Here is a 16,692-nt window from a genome sequence, read left to right as displayed (position 1 = left end):
CCTGTGTCTCAGTATATACCAGCTATAGTAAGTAATATCCACTCAGCAGCAGGAGATCAGTACTATGGATACAGACAGGGCTGGCTTCATTGGTATGCAACCTGTGCAGTCATACAGGGCCTCGTGTTCAAAGGGTCCCCACACTTGGTTTAACGCTCTGCTGTTATACTCTTGAAATTCTTATCATTTAACTTGTGTTTTATAAGTGAAGTCCAATGGGACAATGGGTCATGAACATAAGCAGGAGATATGCACAATATGCATGTCCACCCAATATCCTGTCACTCCATTTGTATTTGTGATGCCCATGAGCATAGAATTCCATGGACCCATAATATATGGGAGTCCAGCGAGACTCAAAGCAAATACACTGTAAACATGTTACATCTATGATTAAGTAGGTGAGCTGACAGCCTTGAGAGGGCACATTTTCTATCGGAACCAGAATTTTCTTCAAACAGAGCAATGATGTTCTAAGAAACATGAATAACCAAAGAACCCTATTATATTCTTTACTCATGTTACTTCCCTATGTTAGCCAATCATTTGTGCTAAAAATGATAACATTGAAGGAAAAGGGAAGATAGGGAAACCCATTGTTCCTTTTCCTTTCAGAGAGTGTTGGTAGAATGTATATGTATTTAGATGTGAAATAAAAACAGTTGAGCTAGTTTTTTGCAGTTTTGCATTTTACGTACTGGTGAGAACAAAATATATATGTGTGCATGATCCACTAAATACAAATTATATAATGTTGGTGGTTCTTCATGTGAGTTAAATACTTTTGTATTTGTTTTTAAACCTGGCATTGACAATACACAAATGGATTGCAAAATTGCTAATAATTCAAAAAGTTTTTTTCTTTTTTAGAATGACATTTAATAACTACTAAAAGATTCTCTGACTTAAACATCTTTTTAAAAAGATGCCCTGACAAATTACTGCTTTATATTTTAGTATCTTTACTCGCATTTCTATTTGCTTTTTAAATAAGGGACCCTGCATTTTTATTTTCTACTGGGTCCCACAAATTATGTCATTGGTTCTGGGTATAGAAGCTAATTGAGGAATCTATGAAAGGAAAGGAAAATAAGAAGGGGAAGGGAGAGAAAAGTGTCTCCTATTTGGCCCAAAAGGACAAGTTAAAGGAAGCATAGAAGGTTTCAACTTTCGCCTTAATCTTTGCTAATATATCTTTCTTTACCTATTAGCCCATTTCCTCATAAAACATTTTCTGGCACCCACCCACTAACCCAATTGACTAATATACATATAATAGGACATATATCCTATATATTCTATATATTCTCTTACCGCAGGATGGTGTGCAAAGCAGAGCTTTTGTCCTCGAATAAGAAAATATCTAAGCTTCCATCTCTTGAAGGAGTTACAGTTCTTCAGCAGAGGTCCTTCTTTCAGTATTTTCTGAAAGATAGAAGCATTGAGTAGAGCAATTTGCAAGACCATATCACTTGTCCTCTCAGTTGAGGAGATCAGATACCTGGAAGGCTCTTTCTCTGTCACATATCTGAGAAATGATCTGAGAGCCAGGAAAGAACTCAAGGAAGTTAGTTCAATCAGAAAAGGCATTGGTTACTCTTGGATAACACATTCAGGATGATATAGGCTATAAGTTTCTTAGGATACATGTCCTAAGAACTATAGAGAACATCTCCATTGGTGGTAGGGGATGGGGAGGAGGGACATTAACACGTAAATGTAAGAACAGCAAGCCTAGGAAAGAACAATGGTAGGGGAAGAGACTGTTAAGTAAAGGCAGATTTTCTGGAAGTGTCAAGATTGTAGCTCTAGGCAGGGCCTTCCTATAAGCTCTTTTAGAGTGTTCTTTTTTAGAATATTAAATTGAATCACATCCCTTCCCTGCTCACAAGCCTCCAATAGCTTCCCAACATTTTTAGAACCAAATCCAAAGTCTTTACCATGGCCTTCAAGGGATCTGTGGTCTGGTGAGAGAATAAAAAGGGCACCAAAAAGAACTGCCTTCTGATTACTTTCTTGACATATGTCTGACAGTGATTTTTCAGTTACTTGTTGAACAGACTGATTCTAATCAAGCATAGAGTCTACTTACCATTTTTACCATAGAGGAAGTTTTCAGTTACATTTTTAGGTTACAAACCAACATGCAAGACTGCCATTTAGGAAAAGTACTCACATTCATCAAGGTGGAACCAAACTCATACTGAATGGACAAAGAGCCAGAATTAGTTTAAATCATCAAATCAAGGCTCTACCATGAATTCCATCTATCATCTAAATTACTTACTTACTTACTTATTTATTTATTTATTTATTTATTTATTTATTTATTTATTTATTTTTAGGTGAGGTGACCCTTGGTTGACCTCACAGATTGCAAGGACCTTGTCAGCTTACAATCCCTTATTTTTTCATTTTTTTGAATGCCTACAGCACCTGGTCTTCCTACGTGGTCTCCCATCCAAGTAGTAACCAGGCCCGACCCTGCTTAGCTTCTAGGATCAGATGGGATCGGGCTTGTTCAGGGTGGCATGGCCGTAGACTCTGTCATCTAAATTAGAATTCACCATTGGTGGTTGTGGAAGCATTTTGTTTGCTCCACCTAGTGTTTTACAAAGTTGTTAATTAGTTGATATTATTTAAAAGGTAGATTTCATATTAAAATCCAAGTTTCCTGTTTCTTTAAAATAATCAGAACCTTGGTAACACTGGACCTATATTCTCACAAAGCACCCATCTACTGGAACAAAGTAGCAGCTGTCCCCTTCAGATGGGACACCTGATTCCAGCAGGTGTTTGAGTTTGAGACCCAATCTAAACAATCTTTTGCTACTCCCAATTCTACAAAATATATGTGCATCTATTACACCCTATATTCAATTCTCTAACCAATAATATAGTACTAATAGACAGAACCTCTGTATGTCAAGTCAGTTAATGAGCAATCTGTGTTTACCTGAGTCCTCTTGTTAACTTTTGGGAGTTTCAAGATATTGTACCATCCTTGAGATGCTTACAAAAGAATGATGCCAAGGAGTCAAGACAAGAGAACAATAAGATCTTATGGGAAGAGGGAAGGTGGTAGAGAGAGTGAGAAATTACATTTAAATCATTAAAACTGAGTCATCAATGAGAAAAACAAGTCTTGTTTAAGCATTGTGATTACATCACTCTTTACTTTCACTGGTCAGGTGGCCTATGTTATATACTCTCAATGATGGTATTTGGTTTTGTCTATCCTAACCGTCTCACCTCCATGCTAAGTCTTCATGATACTTGGGCAGTCATATTTATCCCTTTCTGCTAAAGACTTAATTTCAAAATTTTAACTACTCCACCTTGGTACAACTGAAGCCACACCCATTATTTCTGTCCTTTCCCCAAGTTTTTCTACTCTAACTACTAAATGTTTCTCCAGCTGTTCTTATTCTGTCATATATGGTGTCCCCTGCAATAGCTCATTTTACAATTTTTGGCTAGATATTTTCCCCTTTCCTCCATTTTCAGTTTAATGCTTCCTTCAAATTCAACTGCTTTCTCTTACCCCTGCTGCCATACCTAGTTCTCTTCCTGTTCCTTTCAGGGATAAGATGATAGAGTGAGGTGGTAAGGAGAAAATGGAGGATCTGTCCCTCCAGAAGATTCCCAGAACCCTGGGCCTTCTGGTACCTTCAGAAAATTCTCAGATGCAGGTGATTTGAAATACTGAAATAAGTAGACTTCAGCTTTTTCACCCCAGATACTTCCTTCCATCAACCCTAAGTAATGATCATTCTTTAATTCCCCTTCCTGGTATTTAAGTAATGTTCTCTTTTTTTTCCCTTACTTGTTCCCTGATAATTAATGATGTCCTGTTATTCATCCAAGGACACAGCAAAACAATTAATTAATCTCTTTGTCTGAAGACACAGCAAATCATCAAAACCTTCAGTTCTCATTCCACGAATCCAGCATTTATCAGAATCAAGAAAAGAAAAAGACTTTGTGGCACATCTGTCATTGGATGAGTGCTTCATTCATATTTTTTTGAGTTCCTACTATGGGCTCCATCTTTTGCTAGGTCCTTTGGGGCAGCTAAATTAGTTGCAGGCACATTCTCTATCTCAAAGGTATGGATAATGGGAGTGGGGTTGAGGGAACGATAATTTATGTAGACAAACACAAGGCTATGTGAGCTCAGAGAACCATTTGAAATAGCCTTGGGGCTTCATGTTCACTGCCCTAAATGTTTACCTTCTGGTTCAAAATGAATAGTTCCACCAAGACAGTGGCTATCCACTCATATACCCTGTCACTGGGTACACCAGCCAAATCAAAATTATTTCCTATCTGTCCCATGAAATTAAACTGGTCACTTTGAATGCACTAGCTTTAAGTGCGTGGCTGTCTCCTCAATGCTGGTTGATAACAGAAGAATCAACAAGACCTAGTAGGGGAAATGGAGAACCCAAGCCCAGTTGCTACCAAGTTCTAGAGATGATTGTTATGATTGAATGCTGACCAGTGTCACCAGGTCATTGCATTTTTAAAGACAAACTGGCTATACAGGCTAAAATTTGTGTGAAGTTTTATAATATTGAAATGTTAGCAACTAATTAATTAAAAAAAGAACTTGTCCAAAGGTCAAATACAACAAGTGTTCAGGCCAAAGTAGGCCCACAGGCAACCAGTCTGCAATTTCTGGCTATAGCTACTGTAATTTTCTCTAGAGGACAAAATGAGCGAGTGGTGGGTATTCCTGGTATCAGAGGAGGTTGCAGTGTATTAATTCAGAGTTTGTGTGAAGAGCCTATACATGTGAGATATATATTACTAAGTTTGGAGCAGATAAATGTTGATGTGACTTATGTATGGTAGGAAGAAAAGTTAGAAGGCCACATAAGAGTTCCTTAAGTTCTAAACACAGGCTTTATATATCTACTTGGAGCTTCTACAAATATTCAAACCTGGTTTGGGAGAAGGCAAAGTTCCTGTAGTTCCTTTCCTTTTAAACTCTGTCCCACTTCGGGAGAAACTTATTAACCCTATCACTGTTTCTAAATAAACCATTGTTAATTAAAAAAAAAAAAAGAGCAGTCCCTGGAAGCCAGTTTGAACAGGCAGAAGCTAAAAATTAATCATTAATCAATGGGTTACCTTAAGTCAATAAAATATGTACATGCAAATGAACCTTTACCTGTTTGGGGCCACTTAACTTAATAACAATATAAGACAAAAATTGGAAGAAATAAACGAACAGATGCATCCTGCAATGGAAGGCATTACCTATCTCATAAGAAGATATACACAGTGATTCCCAGTTCCTGGCCTCTTACAGGTAACATTATCTCATTGCCCACTTGCCACAACCATGCAGAGTGTTACCTCTAATTTCCAGATGGTAGATCTGAAGCTTGGGCATTTTCTTTGCTTTGCTAAAGGACTCACAATTACAGAATGCCGGTGGGCTCTGTGCTCTTTCCACTCACCACTCTACCCGTGACAAGAAAATTGGGAGTGCCTGATTAATTAGTTATGTACACCACAGAGTGAACACACTACCTCCCCCAAACTTTGTCCTGAAAGACAAGACCACAGATTGCTAAGAATTAAAAGGTGTTCTGTGAACAGCTCTGAATAGAGAGCTATCCCCCATTATCCAAAAATAGAGTGTTCCTATGAGATGTTTGGTAAGGTGAAATGGCGTAAAGCAAAGAAGCAATTACCATTAATTTATATGAAAAAATTTTAAGCATTCCAAGACCTAAAATAGAACTTACTAAATTATATCAAATAACACATAAAACCTAAAATAACACATAATTATGTCCAGTTTTATGCTAAGTGTAACATCCTTATAAGCTCTCTCAGACTTTTCTGATACCTTAGGACACATCTTGCTAATGGATGCACAAAATAAATTGAGATAAAGCGCAGATGCTCACAGACACAGTTCAAAGCTCTGGGACTTAACGCTGAGATGCTCAGTGTAGTTCTCAAGGAAAGAGCTTGGCAGAGCCACTCTTATTGTTCAAAATAACGCTGAACTCTTATTTTCGCTTTTTGCCTTTTTTGGTAAAAGCAAAAATCCTCTTTGGATTTCTTTTGGTTAGCAAAACCAGGCTCTAATGTAGATCTTTTGTAAAAGTGAAGTGTCATAAAGCGAACTTTCAAAAAGGGAGGGGCGGGGGGGGGGGACCTGAACTCAGTATTGAAACTGCTAATGAGCTTCCCTCCAGGAGGAAAATGATAATCCAAGGTGGGTGAGAGGGAAGTTCTTTTGTTTGTTTGTTTTTTTCAAAGTGACCAAGATTGACTAGAAGAGTAACAAGAATTCACATGTATAGAGCACTTTGCAATTGATAAAGTGTTTTTACTTTTATTATTGAATACTCTCAGAGGCCCTCTGAAAGGCATCCAGCTCAATTCAGCTCTGTGAAAGACACCCTGAACTTCAGTTTCTTTAGATGGCTTGCCCATATACTGTTATTTCTAAGGCATTATCAAGACATTTGAAAATTCTCCTCTCAAATAAGATTGTCAATGTTTGTTTTGCATTTTTGAGATTTTGCTGAATCTTGGGGCTAAAATATTTGTCAGAAAAATGCATCTCTTATGTTATGAAAGGCAACGAGGAACAGGATTCTATATGGGAAATTTTTCTTGGTGACCACCTTTACAGGCACATAGCTACTTCGTAAAATGGGGCACACCTGTACTCCTCTTGATCCAAACTGCCATGTTTCTGTGGCACTATTTGTTATGCTGCAGATAGGAAGAAGGTCATAGGATCCTTGTACATACTGAAATGCCATGTAACCCACCTCCTGCTTCTTAAACCAGAACATACTGTAGGCAGGCCTCCTAGTCTTTTGTGTCAATTTTGGTATTAAAACCCAAATAGCACTGCAGTCTCTACTCTTAAACTCTCAAGGCTGGCTGTTTTGTAGTGGGACTGAGTGTGGTACTGAGTTCAATCACCACAGAGATCCTTGGGCTTCATTCAAATCCAAGGATGCAAGACTTATCAAGCCATAGATAGTTCAGGACCCACGTACAGGCAAAATGTCTTTGCCTAAACTGTGGCATCCCTTGCAGAGAAAGCTGGAACTTTGGAAAGCTCTGCTTCATTTTCCTTTTGTGTCCTCTGATAAGCCAATCCCAAATCCATTATTCCCTGAAACTCCTGTATCCTGGCACAGGTGATCTCTCTCTCTGATGCTCTACAACTCAACATCTGTAAATTAATTGCCAACAGTGAGAGTAAGCACATCCTTTTCTTCATATTTATAAAATATCTCCTATGAAATATCTCAACGAGGTTTGCGAAGCAGCCTAATTTCCTATATATAATTAACAGCTGCCTGCTGCTTGAGAAAGGGCAAGTACAGCTGCTGCTGTGACTTTTTCCTATGCTCCCTTCAAAACCCCCAAGCTTCTGTCTGCTATGTCTGTTTTTCTGTGCCTCATTGGGCTTTTGATGGATGAGGCTATGGGGAATGCTTTTACTCTTTCCTAGCAAAAGGAACTCCTATTACATAGCCAAATTGAATTCCAGCCCTACCCAATCAAAAAGTAGGCAAACATCATGACCTCCACCACTACCTGTTATTTTCTCATGCTGTTCTTGGGAGGGAAGCTGGATCAAGTTGGGGATGAGTAGTTTATTACTCCTCAAGTGAGAATCAGACTCCTACTATGTGCACAACCAGAGAAAACAGCTTTCTGCCAATTGCTCTTTCAGTCCAAAAAACTGGAACATCTATTCTCTTTGCTTTGGGGGTGAGGATGATAGGAAGAAAGCCATTTCCTAACACAGGCCTGCCAAAGTAGATTCAGAAGAACAATGTTTGATTTAGTTAAAATGTAACACTGGTGCTTTAGGCTTTAAGAAAGGCCAGGCCCACTGCTTCACTGAAAGCTTTATATTCCCCAAGGTCTTGCTGATGTGGCAGGAGTCAGACAGACTGGCTCCAGCATTTACTAGCTGTGTGACCTTGGGCAAATCACTTAACCTCTCTGAGCCTCAATTTCCTTGTCTGTTAGATGAGGATGCCTCACAGAGCATATGCCTGCCACTCTATAAGTGTTGAGTCCCTTGTGGATTGTGGAGGCAGGGGCTTGTGTCACAGCTCCATTCATCCCACTACTGGGATCTTCCCTCCCTGATACTACCAAGTCTGGCTAGCTAAGGGCTGCAGCAGAAGGATGAGGAATAGGGTGACCAACTGTCTCAATTTTTCTAGGACTTTCAGTGCTAAAAGCAGGAGAGTCATGGGCAAACCGAGACCTGTTGTTCGCTCTATTGCTGAGGAGCCAGATCTTTCTACTGCTCAAATGTGCAAGGACTGTAGCTACAAATCCCTCCCACAGCTTCCTGTGCTAAGGAAGAACTATAGAGGCGCATCCATGTCTCCACTTGCTATTAGTGAAACAAAAGAAAGCTGAGAATCATGCTACATTTTTTTCTTAATAGGCAAAAACTTTAACCAGTTTCTTTGATATCATTCTAAAGATATTTTATACACATGCACAAACATATATACACATATATTCTTTTTCATGTAAACCATAGCATTCTATGCACAATGTTTTGTCTTGCTTTCTACACTTAATATATCATGAAGCTATTTTAATATTGGTATACACTGAGCTGCCTCATTTCTTTTTATACAATTATATGGCATTCCATTGTATAGATGTAATGTGATTTACTTGAACAGTCTCCTGTTGATGAACAGTGGTTTAAAATTTTATTATATTACAAACGATACTGCAATGACTGTATATATATGCCATTTGGCATTGGTGTGAGCACATTGATAAGATAAATATCAAGGGTTAGTGACTTTAAAACTAGTCCACTGTGACTACAAAGCATAAAAATGTATGTTTTCTCAAATCTCTCTGCTACCTCTCCCTTTTCTTTTTCTACTGTTAGAGTTTCCAAGGAAGGATAAGCATCACTAATTGCTTGGTGCTTGAGCATTTTGGACCTAGGCTGACAAAGTGCAGAAAGCAATAACCTGGGTCTTGGTAATTGCCCTGGGAGTAGTAGCTGCCAGGAAGGGGGAAGAGTTCAGCTGAGTCTTCCCAGACCTTCACACAGGTTTGAATGTTGGTTTTGCTGCATCCAACCGTGAATCCTTGAATAAGCCATTTTATGACTATGTGAGACCACTAGTAACTTGGCTCATGGTGGGGATATGAGCTCTGGTCTATGTAGTTCAAAGTCTATGCTCTTGCCACAAAACTGCCTTTAAACTTTCAGAGCTACTCTTGACCTTAGCAATGAGTAATCTTCTTCCTCCCCACCCAGTTGGAGATAATGAAAATAAGGGCCGAAGAGGGGCTACACTTACCCAAGTCAAACAGCAAATTAGTGGCCAATGCAAGACTGAGCTTCAGGCCATTCTATTTGGGCTATGGAGAATCCTTGCTGACCTTTTGAATGTGAGTGAAGGTGCCCTGTAACCGTCTATAGTCATTGAGTTTGCTCAGTATTGGCAATGCTTCCTGGAACGTGTGGATAGTTTGGGGGGCTCCAGTAGAATTGCATGGAAAGGGATGTGAGAAGACCAACAGGCGGATGGCTTGACTTCAAGAGTGGGGTAAAGAGGATGAGCTGGGTCAGAGCTTTGGAAGTTTGAGGAGAAATGTGGCTTATGGGAAAGCTTCCTGCAGAAGGTTGTCTTTGCTTCACAAATGTAAGGAAGACTAAAGATGTCAGCTAGAGGAAGGAGGATTGCTTTTGAGCTTTGTGAGAACCTAAAGCTTTAAAGCAGGAAATCCAGTAAAAGGAATTGTGTAAGTAGAAGTTTAGTTTATAGACCCATGCTGCTGCAGCAGCAGTTCCTGCTGCCCAGAAAAAGAAGTTCTGTGGCCACACAAAGTCCTTAAAGGAAAGATATCAGGGAATTTTGGACCCTGATCTTCATCTTAACCAGGATTACAGAGGCCAGGACAGCAATGATTTTATCTAGTGCCACTGACTTACAAAGAATGACAAAGCATGCCTGCCTTCTTCCCCACCCTTTCGCCTGAACATCAGCTACCAAAGATGGACAGGTTCTTCTAAAACTGTGTGGATATTTTTCCTCTCAGGGACACTCCCCCACTGCTTCCTGCCCTGGGGACCCACCACTAAGCTACATACCATCTTTGTCTTAACCACCTACTATGAGACCAGTAACTGCTGTTCTGATTCTGGTGATGTCCTCACAGAAGCAGCCAGGACAGCAATTTCTTCACTCAGATTCTCTTCAATCATCCCTCTCCAGAGGAAAATAATTGTTTCTGGTGACAAATGTTTGCTATTTGCCCTTTCTACACATGCATTATCTCATTTAATGCTCCCATCACAGTCCTGTGAAGGAGGTAGAAAATTTGAAGCTTAGATAGGTTAAGTGACTAGTTTGAGTCACAGTGAGTAGCAGAGCTGAGGTTTAAACCCAGGTCTATTTGATTCTACTGCCCGTCCCCTCCAAATTCCAAGCATCTACAGGATAACAGTCATCACAATCTAGCTTGGGTGTCAGATCCCAGGGATCACTATTTCATGCAGCGGGAGAAACCGTAGGCCAATAATGTCTGCAGATTTCTCATTAGTTTAGCTAAAGGAAACCAGGAACTGCAAATGATTTCACAAACAGGTAGAAAAAAAATCACGGTTCTTTGAAGCAGTGCCTGAAATGCCATAATCTCATATTTTGCATATTTCAATACTTTGTAATAAAATGCTGGGCCATGTATAGGAGCTCCTAAATCTGGAGACTTCAGCCTTTAGAGGTATTTTTAAATCCTTGCAACCTAAGGCCAAATAGAAACTTGCAAATATGTAAATATGTAGTTCATTTGGCTGCAATTCACTCAAAGAGCAAAGTGATGAAGACTCAGTCAGTGCTTTTTGTGCTTTGGTCTTCAACAATACCTGTCTCCAATCATGGCATCAAATGTAATAATAATGGGGGTGCAGTGAGCCCACATCACCTAACCGTGTGTAACTGGGGAGTTGGAGAAATTGCCTTATTGCCAAACTGACCTCATGCAGACAGCCATCTGAAGGTGTGCACAGAACCTAAGAATACATTCACTAACAGGTCCTCTGGGGATGAAATGGTTAGATAATAAAGGGAGATGTGTGAGTTTTTGTTTTTACTCTTTCTCAGTCTTATGAAGTGGTGTTAACAAGAATCATGAGTTTGGTAGACAAAAACTGATATTAGAACCATTGGTTCTGCTTGCTTCTTGCAGCAATAGTGGTCAAAGGGAAGATGAAATTCACTAATTCACTGATGGTTTTGTGTGTGTGTGTGTGTGTGTGTGTGTGTATGTGTGTGTGTGTGCACATGCTTGTTTGTTTTGTTCCACCAGTGGTAGGTGAGAGCAGGAGCAAGGTAAGGGCACCTCAGGGGTGAGATTGACTTGTGGGTGGGGTTAGGGAGTTTCCACTCAACCTCTAAAGCCGTGGATAGTCTTGCTACCTCTGAGCAGAGGACTGTCCCTAGCTGAGCAAAACTGCCTCAGATGGAGGCAGGAGGCATGGTAGTTTGACAACCCACCACGCCTGGAGGGAAAAAGGAGGGAAGAGTTGTGACTGCGGGAGACACTAATCTGTCAAAGAAGAGACTGTGTTGTGGCCATTGTTTCCAGAAAAATTACTGGCTTGGTAACAAAGTTGCAAAGCTGTGCCAGTTGATAAAACAAGGTCACCAGGGAGACAAGCTTCCTGGAGTAATAATAATAATAATAATTATTATTATAATTGTAATAACAACAACGATGACGACAACAATGACAATGACAATAATAATAATTGCTAACAGTTGGTGAGTCTATGTGGGAAACACTGTGTTAAATCAATGTACATGGAGAACTGAGGCTTGAAGAGATTAGGTAACTTCCCTAGCAGGTTAATAAATGGCAGGGCTAAAAACTCTCTTGGAGTTTTATAGAACATAGAAGACCAGTTATTCCTTCAGTGAAAGAAAAAGAGTAAGGTTTAAGACAAAATCTCTGCCGGCACTGAGTTGATGTTACAGTAGGACAAGCAAACAATTTCAAACAGCAGTTAGTACTATGACAAATTAAAAATTTGTGGGTTTGAGTCCCATCAGAGTCTTTTTTTTAAAGGAAGGTTTAAATTACTGTTCTTATTGCAAGTTATAACCTATCCTATGTCAATCGACAGAAGGACACAGGATTGGTGGGAGATAGCTGGTATGAATCACAGCTATTTAGTTCAGTTTTGTTTTTTGTTTTTAATATTAAATGTTAAAGTAATTAAGGTAATAATAATTGTTTAATTTACATAGCACTCTGTCAGCTATAAAGATCTTGAAGATTCTCACTTGACTCTGAAGATGACCTTGCAGAGTAGGTGAGGTAGGCAATACTATTTGCTTTTTTCCAGATAAGAACACTGTGACTCAAGTGAAGTAAGGGACTTGCCAAAGGTCACTATGTGGTAAACTAGTTCTGGTCTCTTGACTTACAGTACAAGGTTCTTTTCATTGTATCTCTAAATTTTATGTTTTCTGTGTTGATATCATTTTAATTAGTAGTCTGTTTTTCAAAGCCTAGTTTCTCCTTCTCATCCCTTTCCTACCATCCTGCAATACAACTCTCTGCCATCATTGCTGGTAAAGAAGTATGGCATAATCAAGTGTGCTATTAGCAGACATCCTCATGGTAAATGAGGGTAATACCATGCTGGGCCCAAAGGAACCCCTTCTCTGACCTGGATGGCTCCAGTAGCAATAACAAAAAATTTAACTTGGGCATGTAACTACTGCACAAAAGCATTCTACAAGGATCTTACTAAGAAAGACAGAGTTTTGCTATTACTGTTGCCTTTCTTTCCCAGAGGCCACTTCCCATAGCTTGTTCAGATGCTTTACCCCAAGACTTACAGCTACCCTTTTCATGGTTTCGGACTTTCATTTATTTATGTCTCCGTCGAAACACCATCCATTTTTGTTCATTTTTTTTAACTTACATTTTTTAATTTACATTTTTTTTCAACTTCTCCCTGCCCCTCTCTAGCCAGGCTAATGTTTAAGGGATTAAGACTGCTTATCATCTAAATGGCTACTAACTACAGTAATCAAATTCTAACGCCCATTGGCCAGGGCTTAGGGCAAGACTGACTGTTACCCTTTGGATTTTGTGCTGCTCAACAATTGATAGCCTACTCAGAAGGGAACATCAGAAAGGTACAAATGCATTAAGGGATTGAGAAAGAGAGAGAGGAAGGAAGATATCAGTGGTATTATAACTCAAGTTGATAGGCCTGGAAGGTGAGGAGAGGAGAGGAGTAAAACAGAAATAAGAAGAATAAGATGAGCATGTTACATTGGAGGCTGGGGGTGGTAGCAAATTCTCATGGATTTGTAAATGACAAAATATGTTCATTTTCCCACCAGTGGCACATAAGATTCCCACTAGAACCATCTCTCAGCCACCATTTCATTGGCTCTGAGATTGTGCTCTAATCAGTGTGTGCAGTTCTCTGTTAAAAGTTGCTGAGGAGAAGGCAACACTGACTAAAATGGGAAGAGAAGGATTATCAGCTGAAGTCTTGGGGACAGATACACTTGAACTGCAAAAAATAAACATTGACAAAATTGTTTTCTGGGGCAGGGAGGCAACTGTCTTTTAATTGGAAACAGGGCCTAAAAATCTAGGATTGCCTAAGAAAAGAAGGATCAGGGAAGATAGCAAGGGAGAGTCCGGTGTGAAACAGACTCACTAATAGCAATACACACACTAAAATTGATACACAGAGAAATATGGAAACATAGCTAACCCCTATTGCTCCTTTCATCCCTCTATACACATAATAAAAAGCAATGTACTCAAAGAAACATGTCTGATATCCACCTTTTCTGAAATGTCCATTATGGCTAGGCATCCTGCTAGGCATATTATATACATTAGTGCAAATACAACAATATCGAAAGGTAAGTATTATTAGGTTCATATTATAGACAAGGCTCTGAAGCTCAGAATGGTCAACTGACTTCTCCAAGATCACACACAGTTATAAAGGGAGATGATTTTGAACCCAAGGCTGTCTGATTCCAAAGCCTAGATACATTTGTACTCATTATACCATACATATTATTCTCTTTCCTGAAATTGGGGGTTGATTTGCAGTGTGTGAGAGAGTAGATAGTTTGCAAAACCACAAGAGATCTGAATGATACAGTTTGTGTGTGTTTTCACAGAAACATTTCTACTTGGTGCTGTATGGGCAGCAATATGGCAGCTGGAAAAGACAGTGGGCCTAGCACATTCTGAATTCCATAGTTTGGACTCCAGCAGTAACCTGATTGTGAGCAAGTCACGTCACTTCCCCAAGCCACCATCTTCTTGCTAGGAACTGTAGATAAAGATGCTAAAATTTGGCACTTGCTTCATCAAGGGAAGACTAAGATGTAGCAGACAAAACTATTAATATTGCTCAGTTCTGTTGCCATAAAGTAACTTTCCACCAAATTAAAGAATACAAGCACAGGCATAGGCCAAGAATAGAAATTATTTCAAAACAGAGCAAGTCAGAAAGGAAAACCTCAGCATAAAATTCACTTGGTAAATCACAAATATATGTCATAGGGGAGTTATGTATGATGGGCACAGTGCCCAGAGAGTGCCATAACTTAACCATTGTAGGTACCTGATGAATGTTTATAAAGTGAAATTGAGCATGGGAAAATATACTTGGGGAAGACAATGAGAAAGGGTGTTCTCAAATGTTCCTATTAATTGGCTCCTAAAAGCCAGTTGCTGTTGTAGAAAACACATAAAGATTCTTATATTTCCAAGCACATATGTTTAGGCAAAAGCCAGTCTGGTACAATAAAAAGGAATGTAGATTTTGAAGTCAGATAAACCTGAATTTGAAACTCAGCTCCATCCCTTAGTAGATGTATGTCCTTGGGCAAGTAATTTAATTTGCAAACCTCAGCATTTTAATCTGTAAAATCACATATAATGACACTCAACTCTTAATAAAGATCAAGAGAATGCATGGAAGTACTTAGTGCTAAGTAGAAATTCAATACCTATTTCTTCTTTCCTTCTGTGGATATGGTGATAATATTTTTTAACCCTAAATTGGAACAGAAAGCTTGTTAAGTATGAGTATGTATGTGGTTGCAACAGAGTATTGGGTGTTCAGTTTGAAATCAGTGTTTTGCCCCAAATATTGAAGCATAGTTTACATACTAATAGTCTATGCCCAGTGGGTCTTTACTACCAGAGATTAGGGTGCTTTTGATTTTTGTGGAATAATCTATGCAAGCACAGACTCTCTCCTTCCCATGAGTAACAGAGCAGGATCACTGGGAAAAAGACTATAAATAGAAAATCAAATTTAAGTTTGTAGAAGAATTTGTACCTGCTGTCCCCATAAAAATGCTCATAGTGCTGGGATTTCAGCTACTCCACCAGAAAACAAAACCTAGAGCATCAGAGGGGCTTCTGATTATATAGGAATGAAAAAAATTTAAGGTAAGAGAAATGATCTATTCAAGCCTGGAAGAGAAACCCATGTTAGAACAAGTGGTAATTAGGACAGTTAGAATTAGAACCCAAGTGCTTGTATCTTTTAAAATTTATCACATGGACATTTCAAATCTAATCCTCTCTAATGTTTATATTAAAACAGTGAGGCAATTTTTGAAGGACCAAACAGACTGAGTTGAAAACATCCTTTTCTGTTGTATTCCATTAACCACAACTATGGGAAACACAGTTTCAAGAGCTCCTAAAATCTGCCATAACTGAGGCACCACCATTTACCTGGTGGCAATTTATTATACCAATAGTACAGTTATCTAGGAGGAAATGACTAGCTTTTTAAAGGTCTAATCTTGCAAACTCAAAAGTAGTTAAATAAAGTAAATATCACAAGACCATTTCTCCATATAACAAACAACTAAGAACAAGGTTAGCATACCAACTAACAAGACCTATGACTTTATTGGACAGAACCCAGAGATCTGCAACTACCTATATAACAACTTCTGCCAACCTAATGCAAAAATCATAACTCCTTCTTATTCTACTTTGCCATTCATGTGCCTTGAACTTTCAAAGGAAGTCTAAATGTACAGTTATACTATGAAAACTAACAAATGTATCTTCTCATTTTATCTGTGTAATTTTCAAAAGCCAAAGATGGTTACAGTAGATTTCATAGTCAACAAATCCATTTCCTTGCCCATGGCCATATGGGATGACTATATATTTAAGCTATGCCCTCCAAATGGATGTTCTTACTTTTCTTAAAAGTTCCTTCTCTTCCTTTTACCCTTGATGCAGAAAAAGAAAATGCTCACTCTATTTAGCTCTCAATTCTGCAGGAGCAGCTAAAGATTTGCTCTACCAACATGAGACCAGTGGAACACCAAGAGCACTTTTAATGCAGAGAAGTGGGTGTAGAGTAGGTGGGACTTGCTCATGCCAATGAACTTTCCAGTTGTCACAGAGAAATGAGCTATAAGAGAACTCCCTGTCTGCCTACAATCTCTGTGGTATTCTTAATGAGAAATCCATCTTGGTATTCTCAACTGATGGGCTTTTTGATTTTTCCAGACCTTTCTCACCTAGAGACATGGATAGACTCTTTTTTAGGATCATGACTCAGGGAACTATTTTTAGCCAGAAGTAGAGAAATGTGAACTGAAATCCTAATAAACCTTGAATAGG

At 39.0% G+C, this 16,692-nt stretch overlaps 1 protein-coding gene and 1 pseudogene across 1 annotated transcript in view; both read right to left on the bottom strand.

Moving 5' to 3' along the window:
- Positions 1 to 16,692, bottom strand: part of DGKK (diacylglycerol kinase kappa) — a 100,636-nt gene that overhangs the window by 56,248 nt on the left and 27,696 nt on the right. Inside the window, exon 2 of the mRNA XM_011386170.1 lies at positions 1,315 to 1,425. Coding sequence (XP_011384472.1) covers positions 1,315 to 1,425 — 111 coding nt within the window. The remainder of the gene's footprint in view (positions 1 to 1,314; positions 1,426 to 16,692) is intronic.
- Positions 2,425 to 2,543, bottom strand: LOC111734322 (annotated as a pseudogene).

This window comes from Pteropus vampyrus, unplaced genomic scaffold, assembly GCF_000151845.1.
Source record: "Pteropus vampyrus isolate Shadow unplaced genomic scaffold, Pvam_2.0 Scaffold970, whole genome shotgun sequence".
In the NCBI taxonomy this organism is placed as follows: domain Eukaryota; kingdom Metazoa; phylum Chordata; class Mammalia; order Chiroptera; family Pteropodidae; genus Pteropus; species Pteropus vampyrus.
The sequence above is the reverse complement of the archived record's forward strand: the minus strand, read 5'-3'. Positions and strand labels throughout refer to the sequence as shown.